This window comes from Arachis hypogaea, chromosome 13, assembly GCF_003086295.3.
Source record: "Arachis hypogaea cultivar Tifrunner chromosome 13, arahy.Tifrunner.gnm2.J5K5, whole genome shotgun sequence".
NCBI classification, from domain to species: Eukaryota; Viridiplantae; Streptophyta; class Magnoliopsida; order Fabales; family Fabaceae; genus Arachis; species Arachis hypogaea.
This window is the reverse complement of record NC_092048.1, coordinates 47,985,655-48,000,090: the sequence shown is the minus strand read 5'-3', so window position 1 is coordinate 48,000,090 and position 14,436 is coordinate 47,985,655. Positions and strand designations below refer to the sequence as shown.

The window sequence follows — 14,436 nt, the reverse complement described above, 5'->3', positions numbered from 1 at the left end:
TCTCCGGTCTTAGGTGCCATCAATGGTAATGGAAAAACAAAAAGCTTATGCTTTTACCACACCAAACTTAGAATATTGCTCGCCCTCGAGCAAGAGAAGAAAGAAAAGAAGAAGAAGAAGAAGATATGGAAGAGAGGGAGAGAGGGTTGTGTTGTGTGAGAATGAAGAAGAATGGAGAGGTTTATATAGTGGAGGGAGAGGGGTTAAGGTTTGGCCATATGAGGTGGGTTTGGGTGGGAAAGTGATTTTGAATTTTGAAGGTAGGTGGGGTTTATGAGGTAGGTTTATGGGGAAGAGTGGATGGATGTGAGGTGGTGAATGGGTAATAGGGAAGAGAGAGATTGAGGTGATTGGTGAAGGGTTTTAGGGAAAGGTGTTTATTGGGAAGAGAGGATGAATGAGAAGAGGGGAGAGTATGAGTGGAGGTAGATGGGGATCCTGTGGGGTCCACAGATGCTGAGATGATCTTGTGGGGTCCACAGATCCTGAGGTGTCAAGAATTTACATCCCTGCACCATTGAGGCATGTAAAATGCCTTTGCATGCAATTCTGGCGTTGAACGCCAGTTCTATGCTTGTTTCTGGCGTTCAGCGCCAGCTCTTCTCAGGGTGCATTCCTGGCATTTGAATGCCAGGATGTTGCTTGTTTCTGGCGTTCAATGCCAAATCCATGCTTTGTTCTGGCGTTGAACGCCAGCCAGATGCTCCTTACTGGCGTTTAAACGCCAGTAAGTACTTCCTCCAGGGTGTGATTTTTCTTCTGCTGTTTTTGATTCTGTTTTTAATTTTTGTATTTATTTTGTGACTCCACATGATCATGAACCTAATAAAACATGAAAGAACAATAAAAATAAAATTAGATAAATAAAAATTGGGTTGCCTCCCAACAAGCGCTTCTTTAATGTCAATAGCTTGACAGTGGGCTCTCACGGAGCCACACAGGTGATCAGGTCAATTTTATAGACTCCCAACACCAAACTTAGAGTTTGGATGAGGCCTCCCAACACCAAACTTAGAGTTTGACTGTGGGGCTTTAGTTGACTCTGTACTGAGAGAAGCTTTCTATGCTTCCTCTCCATTGTTACAGAAGGAGATTCTTGAGTTTTAAACACAAGGTTGTCCTCATTTAGTTGAAGGATCAATTCTCCTCTGTCTACATCAATCACAGCTCTTGCTGTGGCTAGGAAAGGTCTTCCAAGGATGATGGATTCATCCTCATCCTTCCCAGTGTCTAGGATTATGAAATCAGTAGGGATGTAAAGGCCTTCAACCTTTACTAACACATCCTCTACTAGTCCATAAGCCATTTTCATAGATTTGTCTGCCATCTCTAATGAAATTCTGGCAGCTTGCACCTCAAAGATTCCCAGTTTCTCTATTACAGAGAGGGGCATGAGGTTTATCCCTGACCCAAGGTCACATAGAGCCTTTTCAAAGGTCATGGTGCCTATGGTACAAGGTATTAAGAACTTTCCAGGATCCTGTTTCTTCTGAGGCAATCTCAGTTGATCCAGATCACTCAGTTCATTGGTGAGCAAGGGAGGTTCATCTTCCCAAGTCTCATTACCAAATAATTTGGCATTTAGCTTCATGATTGCACCAAGGTACTTGGAAACTTGCTCTTCAGTAACATCCTCATTCTCTTCAGAAGAAGAATATTCATCAGAGCTCATGAAGGGCATAAGGAGATTCATTGGAATCTCTATGGTCTCTAGATGAGCCTCAGATTCCTTTGGCTCCTCAAAGGGAAACTCCTTGTTGATCACTGGACGTCCCAGGAGGTCTTCTTCACTGGGATTCACGTCCTCTTCCTCCCCTGTAGGTTTGGCCATGATGGTTATATCAATGGCCTTGCACTCTCTCTTTGGATTCTCTTCTGTATTGCTTGGGAGAGTACTAGGAGGAGTTTCAGTGATCTTCTTACTCAGCTGGCCCACTTGAGCCTCCAAATTTCTAATGGAGGACCTTGTTTCATTCATGAAACTCAGAGTGGCCTTAGATAGATCAGAGACTAAATTTGCTAAGCTAGATGGATTCTGCTCAGAATTCTCTGTCTGTTGCTGAGTGGATGATGAAAAAGGTTTACTATTGTTAAACCTGTTTCTTCCACTATTAGTAAAGCCTTGTTGAGGCTTTTGTTGATCCTTCCATGAGAAATTTGGGTGATTTCTCCATGAGGAGTTATAGGTGTTTCCATAAGGTTCACCCATATAATTTACCTCTGCTATTGCAGGGTTCTCAGGATCATAAGCTTCTTCTTCAGAAGATGCCTCTTGAGTACTGTTGAATGCAGCTTGCATTCCATTCAGACTCTGAGAAATCATATTGACTTGCTGAGTCAATAGTTTGTTCTGAGCCAATATGGCATTCAGAGCATCAATTTCAAGAACTCCCTTCCTTTGAGGCGTCCCATTACCTATAGGATTCCTCTCAGAAGTGTACATAAACTGGTTGTTAGCAACCATGTCAATGAGTCATTGAGCTTCTGCAGGCATTTTCTTTAGGTGGATGGATCCACCTGCAGAAGTATCCAACGACATCTTAGCTAATTCAGATAGACCATCATAGAATATATCCAGGATGGTCCATTCTGAAAGCATGTCAGAAGGACACTTTTTGGTCAGTTGCTTGTATCTCTCCCAAGCTTCATAGAGGGATTCACCTTCTTTCTGTCTGAAGGTTTGAACATCCACTCTAAGCTTACTAAGCTTTTGAGGAGGAAAGAACTTGGCTAAGAAAGCCGTGACCAGCTTATCCCAAGAGTTCAGGCTATCTTTGGGTTGAGAGTCCAACCACACTCTAGCTCTGTCTCTTACAGCAAACGGGAAAAGCATAAGCCTGTAGACCTCGGGGTCAACCCCATTGGTCTTAACAGTATCACAGATCTGCAAGAATTCAGTCAAGAACTGAAAAGGATCTTCAGATGGAAGTCCATGAAACTTGCAGTTCTGTTGCATCAGAGAGACTAATTGAGGTTTAAGCTCAAAGTTGTTTGCTCCAATGGCAGGGATTGAGATGCTTCTTCCATGTAAATTGGAATTAGGTGCAGTGAAGTCACCAAGCATCCTCCTTGCATTATTGTTGTTAGGTGCGTCTGCCATCTCCTTTTCTTGTTCGAAAATTTCAGTAAGGTTGTCTCTGGATTGTTGTAATTTAGCTTCTCTTAGTTTTCTCTTCAGAGTTCTTTCAGGTTCTGGATCAGCTTCAACAAGAATGCCTTTTTCCTTGTTCCTGCTCATAAGAAAGAGAAGAGAACAAGAAAAGAATGTAATGTAAAGAAGAGAAGAGGAAAAAACTCGAACACAGAGAGGGAGGTGGTGTTCGAATTTTTGGGTGAAAGAGAAGTGTTAGTAGATGAATAAATAAATAGAAGGAGATGAGATGTGAGAGAATTCGAAAATTAAAAATTGAAATTAAATTAAATTTAAAATATTTAGTTAATCAAAATGAGATTTTGAAAAAGAGGGAGGTATTTTCGAAAATTTAAGAGAGATTAAATTAGTTAGGTGGTTTTGAAAAAGATATGATTGAAACAAAAAGATGAGATTGATTGAAAAAGTTTTGAAATTTGTTTTTGAAAAAGATATGATTGAAATTTAAAAAGATATGATTGAAACAAAAAGATAAGATTTGAAAATCAATTTTAAAAAGATAAGAAGTTAGAAAAAGATTTTATTTTAAAGTTGATTACTTGACTAACAAGAAACTAAAAAGATATGATTCTAGAGTTTAAAGATTGAACCTTTCTTACTAGGCAAGTAACAAACTTAACATTTTTGAATCAATCACATTAATTGTTAGTAATATTTTCGAAAATTATGAGATAGAATTAAGAAAAAGATTTTTGAAAAATATTTTTATAATTTTCGAAAATAAATAAGAAAAAAATGAAAAAGATTTGATTTTGAAAAAGATAGGATTTTCAAATTGAAAATTTGATTTGACTCATAAGAAACAACTAAATTTTAAAAAGTTTTGAAAAAGTCAACTTAAGTTTTCAAAAATTTATGAGTGAAAAAGGGAAAAATATTTTTTTATTTTTGAATTTTTAATGATGAAAGAGAAAAACATAAAAAAATGACTCACAACATGAAAATTATGAATCAAAACACATGATGCATGCAAGAACACTATGAATGTCAAGATGAACACCAAGAACACTTTGAAGATTATGATGAACATCAAGAACATATTTTTGAAAAATTTTTTATGCAAAGAAAACATGCAAGACACCAAACTTAGAAATTTTTAATGTTCAGACACCATGAATGCAAAAATGCACATGTAAAACAAGAAAAGACACAAAATAAGAAAACATCAAGATCAAACCAGAAGACTTACCAAGAACAACTTGAAGATCATGAAGAACACTATGAATGCATAAATTTTTGAAAAATGCATACATTTTTAGAAAAAATGCAATTGATACCAAACTTAAAAATTGACTCAAGACTCAAACAAGAAACACAAAATATTTTTGATTTTATGATTTTATTATTATTATTATTATTATTATTATTATTATTATTATTATTATTATTATTATTATTATTATTATTATTATTATTATTATTATTATTTTGTATACTTTTATTTTTTTGAAAACGTATAGGGAAAAGGAAGCAATGATTTCATAGTCCTCAATCAAGATTCCAAGAATCATACCAGGTTAGTCTAAAGCTTGATGGCCAGCCAAACTTCAGCATACCATTTTGAAACTTTAGAATTCATTCTTAAAAATTTTAAAATAATTTTCGAAAACAAAGGGAAAATTTTTTTTTTTGAAAGATTTTTGAAGAAAATTTTTTTTTTGAAAATAAAACAAAAAGAAAATTACCTAATCTGAGCAACAAGATGAACCGTCAGTTGTCCAAACTCGAACAATCCCCGACAACGGCGCCAAAAACTTTGTATGCAAAATCGTGATCATTCCATTCCTTGGTAACGGTGATAAAAACTCAATACACACGTTCATGATCTTATATCTGTTTCAAAACTTCGTACAACTAACCAGCAAGTGTACTGGGTCATCCAAGTAATAAACCTTACGTGAGTAAGGGTCGATCCCACGGAAATTGTCGGCTTGAAGCAAGCTATGGTCACCTTGTAAATCTCAGTCAGGCGGATTAAACTGTATTAAGAAATTATAGTGAATGAAAATAAATAAAATATAAAATAGGATAGTGGTACTTATATAATTCATTGGGGAGAATTTCAGATAAGCGTATAGAGATGCTTTCGTTCCTCTGATCTCTGCTTTCCTGCTGTCTTCATCCAATCAATCATACTCCTTTCCATGGCAAGCTTTATGTAGGGCATCACCATTGTCAATGGCTACATCCCATCCTCCTGTGAAAATGGTCCAATGTGCTGTCACTGCATGGCTAATCATCTATCGGTTCTCGATCATACTGGAATAGGATTTACTATCCTTTTGCGTCTGTCACTACGCCCAGCATTCGCGAGTTTGAAACTCGTCACAGCCATCCCTTCCCAGATCCTACTCGGAATACCACAGACAAGGTTTAGACTTTCCGGATCTCAGGAATGGCCATCCATGGGTTCTACCTTATACCACGAAGATGCTAATAACTCGGACTCGGTCCCCTGTATTAGATATCCAAGAGATATCCATTCAATCGAAGGTAGAACGGAAGTGGTTGTCAGGCACGCGTTCATAGGAGAATGATGATGACTTTGTCACGATCATCACATTCATGTTGAAGTGTGAATGAATATCTTAGAAGCGGAATAAGTTGAATTGAATAGAAAAACAGTAGTACTTTGCATTAATCCTTGAGGAACAGCAGAGCTCCACACCTTAATCTATGGTGTGTAGAAACTCTACCGTTGAAAAATACATAAGTGAAAGGTTCAGGCATGGCCGAATGGCCAGCCCCCATGATCTAAGAACTAAACGTCCCAAGATGTCTAATACAATAGTAAAAAGTCCTATTTATACTAAACTAGTTACTAGGGTTTACAGAATTGAGTAAATGATGTAGAAATCTACTTCCGGGGCCTACTTGGTGTGTGCTTGGACTGAGCTTGAAGTTTACACGTGGAGAGGTCTTTCTTGGAGTTGAACGCCAGTTTGTAACATGTTTCTGGCGTTGAACTCTACTTTGCAACTTGTTCCTGGCGCTGAACGCCAGACTACAACATGGAACTGGCATTCAACGCCAGTTTACGTTGTCAATCCTTATTCAAAGTATGGACTATTATATATTTCTGGAAAGCTCTGGATGTCTACTTTCCAACGCAATTTGAAGCGTGCCATTTGGAGTTCTGTAGCTCCAGAAAATCCACTTTGAGTGCAGGGAGGTCAGAATCCAACAGCATCTGCAGTCCTTCTTCAACCTCTGAATCTGATTTTTGCTCAGGTCCCTCAATTTCAGCCAGAAAATACCTGAAATCACAGAAAAACACACAAACTCATAGTAAAGTCCAGAAATGTGATTTTTAATTAAAAACTAATAAAAATATACTAAAAACTAACTAAATCATACTGAAAACATACTAAAAACAATGCCAAAAAGCGTATAAATTATCCGCTCATCAAGGGCCACGACCAAGACTCTAAAAGTTGTGTTCAATAATTAAAAAGGAACTGAACTTGGAGAGTCAGTAATATCATCTGGATTCTAAGTTCCTAAAGAGACCAACCATTCTGAGTTTTAGTGGATAATGAGATGCCAAAACTATTCAGAAGCAAAAAGCTACTAAGTCTCGCTCATCTAATTGAAACTAAGCTTCATTGGAAACTCTGAGATTTATTGTATCTTACTCTTCTTTTTATCCTAATTTGTTTCTAGTTGCTTGGGGACAAGAAACAGTTTAAGTTTGGTGTTGTGATGAGTGGATATTTTATACGCTTTTTGGCATCATTTTCATATAGTTTTTAGCATGTTTTGTTTAATTTTTATTAAGTTTTCATAGGTTTTAGTGTAAAATTCACATTTTTATATTCTACTTTGAGTTTGTATATTTTTGTGCAATTTCAGGTAATTTCTAGCTCAAATTGAGGAGGTGGAGCAAAAGTTAGCAAAAGTCTGATTCAGAGACAGAGAAAGCACTGCAGATGTTGTCCGGATCTGACCTCCTTGCACTTGAAAGAGCTTTTCTGGAGCTACAGAAGTCCAAATGGAGCGTTCTCAATGGCTATGGAAAGCTGACTTCTAGAGCTTTCCATCAATGTATAATAGTTTATACTTTGCTTCAGATTAGAAGGCCCAAAACTGGCGTCCAACACCAGCCTCCTGCCCCATTCTAGGTGTCCAGCGCCCAAAGGAGGAGACCAGGCGCCCAAACACCGAAAGAGGACCTCTAGCCAGCGTTCAATGCCCTAGAGGCCTCCTAACACGTGGATCTCATCAAAGATCAGCCTAAACACTCACCAAGTGGACCCCGAAAGTGGATTTTAGCACTAAAAAGACTATTTTACGCTTACTAGTCATTAGTTTAGTATTTAAGGGAGAAGATCACACTTGTTTAGGATCTCTTCTAGCATATTTCGAATTCTATGCTTGTATTTTCTATCAGTATGAGTTTCTAAACTTCCTAAGTTGAGGGGAGGAGCCCTGCTGAGTTCTATGAATTAATAAAAGTATTACGGTTTCTCTTCAATCCATGTTTGATTCAATTCTAAGCTATATATTTGTTCTTCAACTTGATGAATGGGATGATCCGTGACAATCAGCTGTGTTTTTCATACTAAGATTGCATGCCTGACAACCACCCGTGTCTTCTTGCGTTCGTGTGAATATGTGACTGGAAAGCATTGAACCGCCAGCTTGATTATACATCTCTCAAACGTTTAATCCACAACTTCATTGGGGACTTCTCGAGACACCAGTTCAACCGAGGTATAGGGAGATTAGGGTCTCTATGGTAGAGGCTAGTACCCAAAGGCACAGCATTCTCTGATCTGGAAGATCCAACCTTATCTGTGGCATTTTGAATAGGATCATTAAGGAGAATGGACTGCAGGAGGTTCACCCTCAATCAAACTGGATGCGCACTAACCCTGGTGTTCAGATCTGGAGGATTATTGGTGGCTGCTCAAACCAGCATCAATCACATACAGCCTATCATAGAAGAAATCATTCACAATTGAAGAAGACAGTAAGACCAGAGTTAATCCAGAAGGACAAAGCAACTTCAAACCTTAACCATATAAAATTTAAGATTATCATTGTAAACATATCAACCTAGTTCAGATCTCACAAATTCAACAACTCTTCTAGCCGCCTGACTAAGACCTGCAAGATAACCATAGCTTGCTTCAAACCACAATCATCGTGGGATCGACCCTAACTCACTCAGGTATTACTTGGATGACTCAGTGCACTTGCTGGTTTAGTTGTACGAAATGTGGGGATTCGTGCACCAGTCATCCCACTTTGCTGCTAATTTGCCATGAGCAGGTGGTCATCGTGCAGCTTCAGTTCCTCTTAAGACGAGGTTACCAACTTGAAATATATGAGGTTGGACTTTGGCATTGTATCGCCGAGCTATTTGTTGTTGCATAGCTTAGTGTTTGACTACAGCCAAGTTTTGAATTTCTTCTATAGTATCGAACTCCATAAGTCTAGCTTGTGAGTTTTGATCATCAGAGGTGAAATGTGCGCGTAAAGAGGCTTGACAAATTTCTACAGGGATCATGGTGTGGCATTCATAGACTAATTGGAATGGTATTTCTCGAGTTGTAGATTGAATAGTAGTGTTATATCCCTATAAAATTTCAGGTATAAGGTCGACCCATAATCCTTTAGCATCATCGAGCTTCTTTGTTAGAGCATGTAAAATCACCTTATTAGTAGCTTCAGGTAGCCCATTTGATTGTGGGTGTTCTACTAAGGAGATATGTTTATTGAACCTTAAAGTTCTATGAAAAGGCAACAAAATTTTTGTCAACAAATAAACTGCCGATCATTGTTAGTAATAATGTGTTGTGGAATACCAAATCTACAGATAATATTTTTCTAAACAAAAGAAATTATTTTGTCCAAAGTTAATTTTGCTAATGGTTAAGCTTTAACCCATTTTGAAAAATAACTGATTCCAACAAGAAGAAATTTTACTTGACCAGGAGTTAAAGAAAATGCTCATAAAGCATCTATCCCCCACTTATTAAATGATCAACTTACCTCAATCGAATGTGATAACTTAGTTAGTCCCACAGGCTAGTCTTTCAAAGAGAACAGGGGATTCGTTCACAAGAGAAGATCCAATTCTTTCACACGGAAGGACTATCTCTTATTGGCTTAGCCTTTCGAGTTGCGAGTTGAAGGTACGTCGTTAGGCTGCTCATTCTGCTCTCATTCCTGGTAAATCCCAATTCTTCCTGAAAATAAAAGAGGACATTCACAACCTATTCTTTGTGCGTGGGTGTGGACATAAATTACTAAGGTAAGATAACAACAGATAAGAGGAAAGGGCTTACGCCGAATGCCAACCGAAACCCTATCTTCTTTGAAAAAAAAAAGTAAGAGAAAAAGAAATTCTCTTGAAGTAAAGCACTGAACGAAACCTGCATTTGACAAACAGGATTGAGTTTCAAGGGGGGAGCGAAAGCCTTACTCTTGGACAACGGGATAGATCTATACACAATATTCATTGCCTCGACTAGCATTAAGACATTCCATAGCCTTTCATGCTGACTTACCAAGAGAGGTCTCCAGTAAATAAAGGTATGGTACTAGCAGTTAAAAAAATTCAGTTAATAAGAAGAAAAGAGCTAAAGCCGGAAAAGAGCTAGAGCATCTTCATGGCGATCGCTAGGTAAGTCTCCTAGAATGGCAGGATGGTGCCACCCGTCCAGAGTGGCCCTTTTCATTCTACTTGTGTATAATGGGGGGACACAAGGCTCTCATCGGCTTTGAGCTCTTCTCCCGATGCCTTCATGCTCCTTTACCGAGCATAGGACTAGCTTGATTATGAATTATAGGTGCATGCTTTTGACAATGATCACAAAGCCTTATTTTGTCTTTATAATCACGTTATAAAGTCAGCCAAAAGAAACTTGCACGAAAAATCTTATAGGCTAAACTTTGGCTTTCAACATGAGTGCTACAAACTACTTCATGTGCTTCAGCAAGTGCTAAGTCTGCTTCTAATGGGCTCACATATTTTAAGAGAGGATATGAGATTCCTCTCTTATAAAGGTCAGTGCCAAGTAAGGTAATAAAGACAGTCTATCTTTTAAATTTCCTCTGATTAGGTATCTCAGATGGAATTTCTTTTGTTTACAAATAAGAAATATATGAGATCTCCAATCTGATGCCTAAAATATACTTAAAATAGGGGGTAGATATACACTAAGAGTTGTTAGTGTAGGCTATAATGAGGATGCATCATGAGAATGTGGACGAGTAGTAACTGACTTAGATAAAACATCTGCTTGTCTATTTTGTTTCCTAGGTATATATTGCATATCAAATTTTTCAAAATAGGATATTAAATGTTTGATAGCAGTCAAATATGTTTCTAATAAGGATTCTTTTACTTGGAAGAAATTGTTTACCTACTGTATCACAAGTAAAGAGTCACAATAAACAACAATATGCCAAACCTGCAGGTCTTTTGCCAAATATAACCCAGCTAAGAGTGCTTCATACTCAGCTTGATTGTCACTTGCTTTAAAAAGAATGAATGCTCTAATACAACTCCTTGGCCATCTTAAAAGGATACCTACTTCACATACCTTAGGGTTAGAAGCACCATCCACATATAGGGTCCATGTGGGGATGAGATCTTCGCATCAGCGGTAGTGAATTCGGTAAAGAAAGCAGCTAAATGTTGAGATTTCAATGACCCCGTGACTGATATTTGATATCAAACTCTGATAACTCAATGGACCACTTAATAAGTCAGCCTGCTAGTTTGGGCTAAGCAAGGACTTGTTGTAGGGATTTCTCGGTGCGAAAAATGATTGTATGACTTTGGAAATAAGGTTACTATCGTCAAGTTGAATAAGCAAGAGTCAAGGCGAGCTTTTCAAGTTTTAGATAGCAAAGCTCGGAATGCTGGAGAGACTTGCTAACAAAATATACAAGGCACTGATGCTTCTCAATTTTTGTAACAAGAATAGAACTTATAGCTATATTAGAGATAGATAAATACACAAGTAAAGATTTACTTAGTTCAGGACGCTTTAAAATTGGTGGGGAAGAAAGAATGCACTTAAAGACAGTATTTTTCTTTGATCTCCGAGCTTGCCGAAACTCTTCAACTTCCATTTGTCCTTTGGCCTTTTTCATGGAATTCAGCGAGAGTTTTTGGCTTAGTGACAGCAATGGTTTCTTGAAACTTTTCTTGCTGAAGTCCACTTTTGATGGCATGGAGATGCACCTCAGGAATATTCATTGCGATCTTTGTAAATCGAGTGACATAGTCTCGTAAGCTCTTATGTTGTCCTTGCTTAATTGTGATTAGATAATCAGAGTCATATAGGTATATGGAGGAGGCCACAAATTGACCCACATAAAGCTTGGCCAAAACTTGAAAGCAAGAAATAGAACTTGCTGGTAAAGAAGAAAACCAATCAAGTACAGCTGTATCCAAAAAAGTAGGTAAATAACGACATAAAATAGGATTAGAAGCACCATTAACAAACATTATGGAACAAAATTTTTGTATATGTTTCTTTGGACCAAGTCCATCATATGGCTTCAAAGTTAAAGGTAAAGCAAAGTGTCGAGGAAGCTGAAAATTCATGACTTCGGTAGTGAATGGACCAGCAATGCTTTGTCTGTCCATCTAAGCTGTAGGTTGAGTATTGTCTTGCTATTGTGTTTCCGAAACATGAGTTAGATTAGAGTTTTCTATCTCCTCTTTATCGTCCTCATCACCTTCATTATTTTCATTGTTGGTTATCCGAGCATTAGTAAGTTCGGCTAACTAATTTGCCATTCGCTGATTTTATGTCTCCACACGTTGATTGACTTGTTGCAGTTATGTCACCATACGAAGAAGCTCGGATAGTCTTGGAGGAGATTAATTATCAAACATGGTCTTAAGAATTAGAGCGCAAAGAAAAATTTAATTTTTCAACCCATGATAGGCGCCAATTATTTTTGTCCTGCTATGGAGATTGCCACATATAGCTTGTCTTCCTCCAGATGATATGCTCAATTTTTGAGCTGGAAGAGATCTACATCGGTCATCAAAGAATAACAAGTGTTATGAATACCTACAAAAGGTACTTCGATACTCAAGTTAGTTTATAAGATATTTTCTTATGAATCAATCAATTGGAATTTCGCATATACCTTGTCCTTCTCTTTAGGTTGTTTTTATAATGTAGAGAGAAATATGACCATCATCCATTTTGATTATGATATTTATGAGAATAAAATTTCGTTACTATTTCTTTCATCATTTATGATTATTCGTTTCAATATCCGAGTTATAATGGATGGATCAATGGAGTTTATATATAATTAAAATTTTAAATTCACCCGTGATTAACTCTCGCTTTATCACTTCATCAATTTTTTTCGTTTAGAGATCTATTCAACAATTGTATGGAATTGATTGGATGTTGAGCACCTTTAGCTAGTCATCGTATTTCCCATTAGATGTGTATATGTATGTTCACCTAAAGCCACACACTTTCTTTGCAGTACACTATTGCTTAAAATAAAAAGACCTATACATGCCTTGAGTAAGAAAAATTAAAATAAAATATCACAATTTTATCCCACAAAAATTGCCTACTTTTAAAATTCTCTATTCCAGGTCCAGTGTTCCTCTTTTTTTCACAACCTCAAATCACAGACACAAACACAATCTTTCTCTGTTTCTCACATGATCCTCAACTTGTGTCCTATTATATATCTCTTGCAGCTTTTGACATTTGATGTCCCAACATTACAGCTATTCACCACCCTTAAACTAAACCTCAGTGTCCTCTTTCCTCCTATCACCAAATCTCACACATGCACACAAAATTTCCCTCTTTCTCTGCTCTAACATGTTTCTCTGCTTCAATGTTCCCCTATAAAAAGTACATCGTAGTAGTAGTAGTGTGCACTGACACTTGACTAGATGTACATAATGGAGAAGGAGGAGAACTTAACCTACCTACAAAGTAAAAGAACCCCTTCTTTCTCTTCCACCCTCTTAGATGCCATATACCGTTCAATTGACGGATCAAAATCTGACCTTGACAATCATCAACAAGTGGGTCATCATCATCATCACTTGAATGAAGAAAAAACCAACCCAACCACCACCATGAAACATAACCATGGTGGGGTTGGGGGTGGGGGTGGTAGAGGCAACAACAAGAACAAGAACAAGAACAAGAAGGAGAAGATGAATAATCATCTTTGTCGTCACGCAGTGATGCTAAATGATGAATTCTCTCATCAAATCTTCACGAACTCTGTCACCTCATCAGCCTCCTCAGAATGTAGCTATGGTGTTGGTGCAACATTTTCATCATCGTCAAAGCAGCAGAGGAAGAAGAAGAATCAGAAAAAGCAGCAGAAGAAGAAGGAAAAGCGTGCTGGTGATAGCGATGGCGATGGTGATAGTGATAGATTTGCAAGGAGCAAGCTAAGAGCATTGAAAATGTACGGCGAATTGAACCGGAAAGTTAAGCAACCAATCTCTCCGGGAAGCCGAATAGCTAGCTTCCTGTGTTCAATCTTCAACTCTGGAAGCGTGAAGAAGGCCAAGAAGATGTGTTACGTTGGAGCAGTTGATGATGTAAACTTAACATTCCAACACAAATCCAAGTCGCCATGTTTTTCTTCTTCTTCTTCATCAACAACAATGGCGGCGGCTTCGTTTTCAAGAAGGTCTTGCACCAGCAAAACCTCATCATCATCTTCATCAAACGTGAAGAGCGACAATAATAATAATAATGGAGTCAAAAGATCTGTGAGATTTTACCCAGTTAGCTTAATTCTTGGGGAGAATGATTCTCAACAACAGAGGTACAGTGCTTATAGTGAGAAAGATCCAAGCTTGTTTCCATTGAATGTTAGAAAGATTACAAGAAGTTCTATTTCTTGCATAGAAGCAAGAGAAAATCATTCTTCACGTGAAGGTAATGATGGTAAATTCGAGTATATTAGTGGGTATTATGGTAATTGTGAAGATGAGGATGTGGACCAGGATGAGGATGAGGATGCTTTGAGTTATTCAAGTTCTGATCTGTTCGAATTAGATCATATTATTTGTGGAGCTGAAGGAAGGTACCAAGAAGAACTTCCGGTTTATGAGACTACAAATTTAGAAACCAACAAGGCCATTGCTAATGGTCTTTGTTCCCAGGAAAATTTTTAATTAGTTCATGTTAGTTTTTCTTTAAATTTCGTTGTACACTTTTTTTTAATTTATTTTCGAAAGGTCTAAAATTTATGATTTAGAGTTGATGATTTAAGATTTAAAATTTATAATTTAAGATAAAAACTTAAAAAATATT

General features: G+C 37.4%; 1 protein-coding gene and 1 non-coding gene across 2 annotated transcripts; both read left to right on the top strand.

Moving 5' to 3' along the window:
• Window positions 1-2,593: 2,593 nt before the first annotated feature.
• Window positions 2,594-2,701, top strand: LOC112738743 (small nucleolar RNA R71). Its single transcript, XR_003169686.1, has one exon. It is a non-coding gene; the product is annotated as a small nucleolar RNA R71 (small nucleolar RNA).
• A 9,865-nt stretch (window positions 2,702-12,566) lies between these two features.
• LOC112738309 (protein BIG GRAIN 1-like B) lies at window positions 12,567-14,379 on the top strand. Its single transcript, XM_025788692.3, has one exon. The coding sequence runs from the start codon at window positions 13,050-13,052 to the stop codon at window positions 14,295-14,297; it is 1,248 nt and encodes a 415-aa protein (XP_025644477.1). The 5' UTR covers window positions 12,567-13,049; the 3' UTR covers window positions 14,298-14,379.
• The last annotated feature ends 57 nt before the right edge of the window (window positions 14,380-14,436 follow it).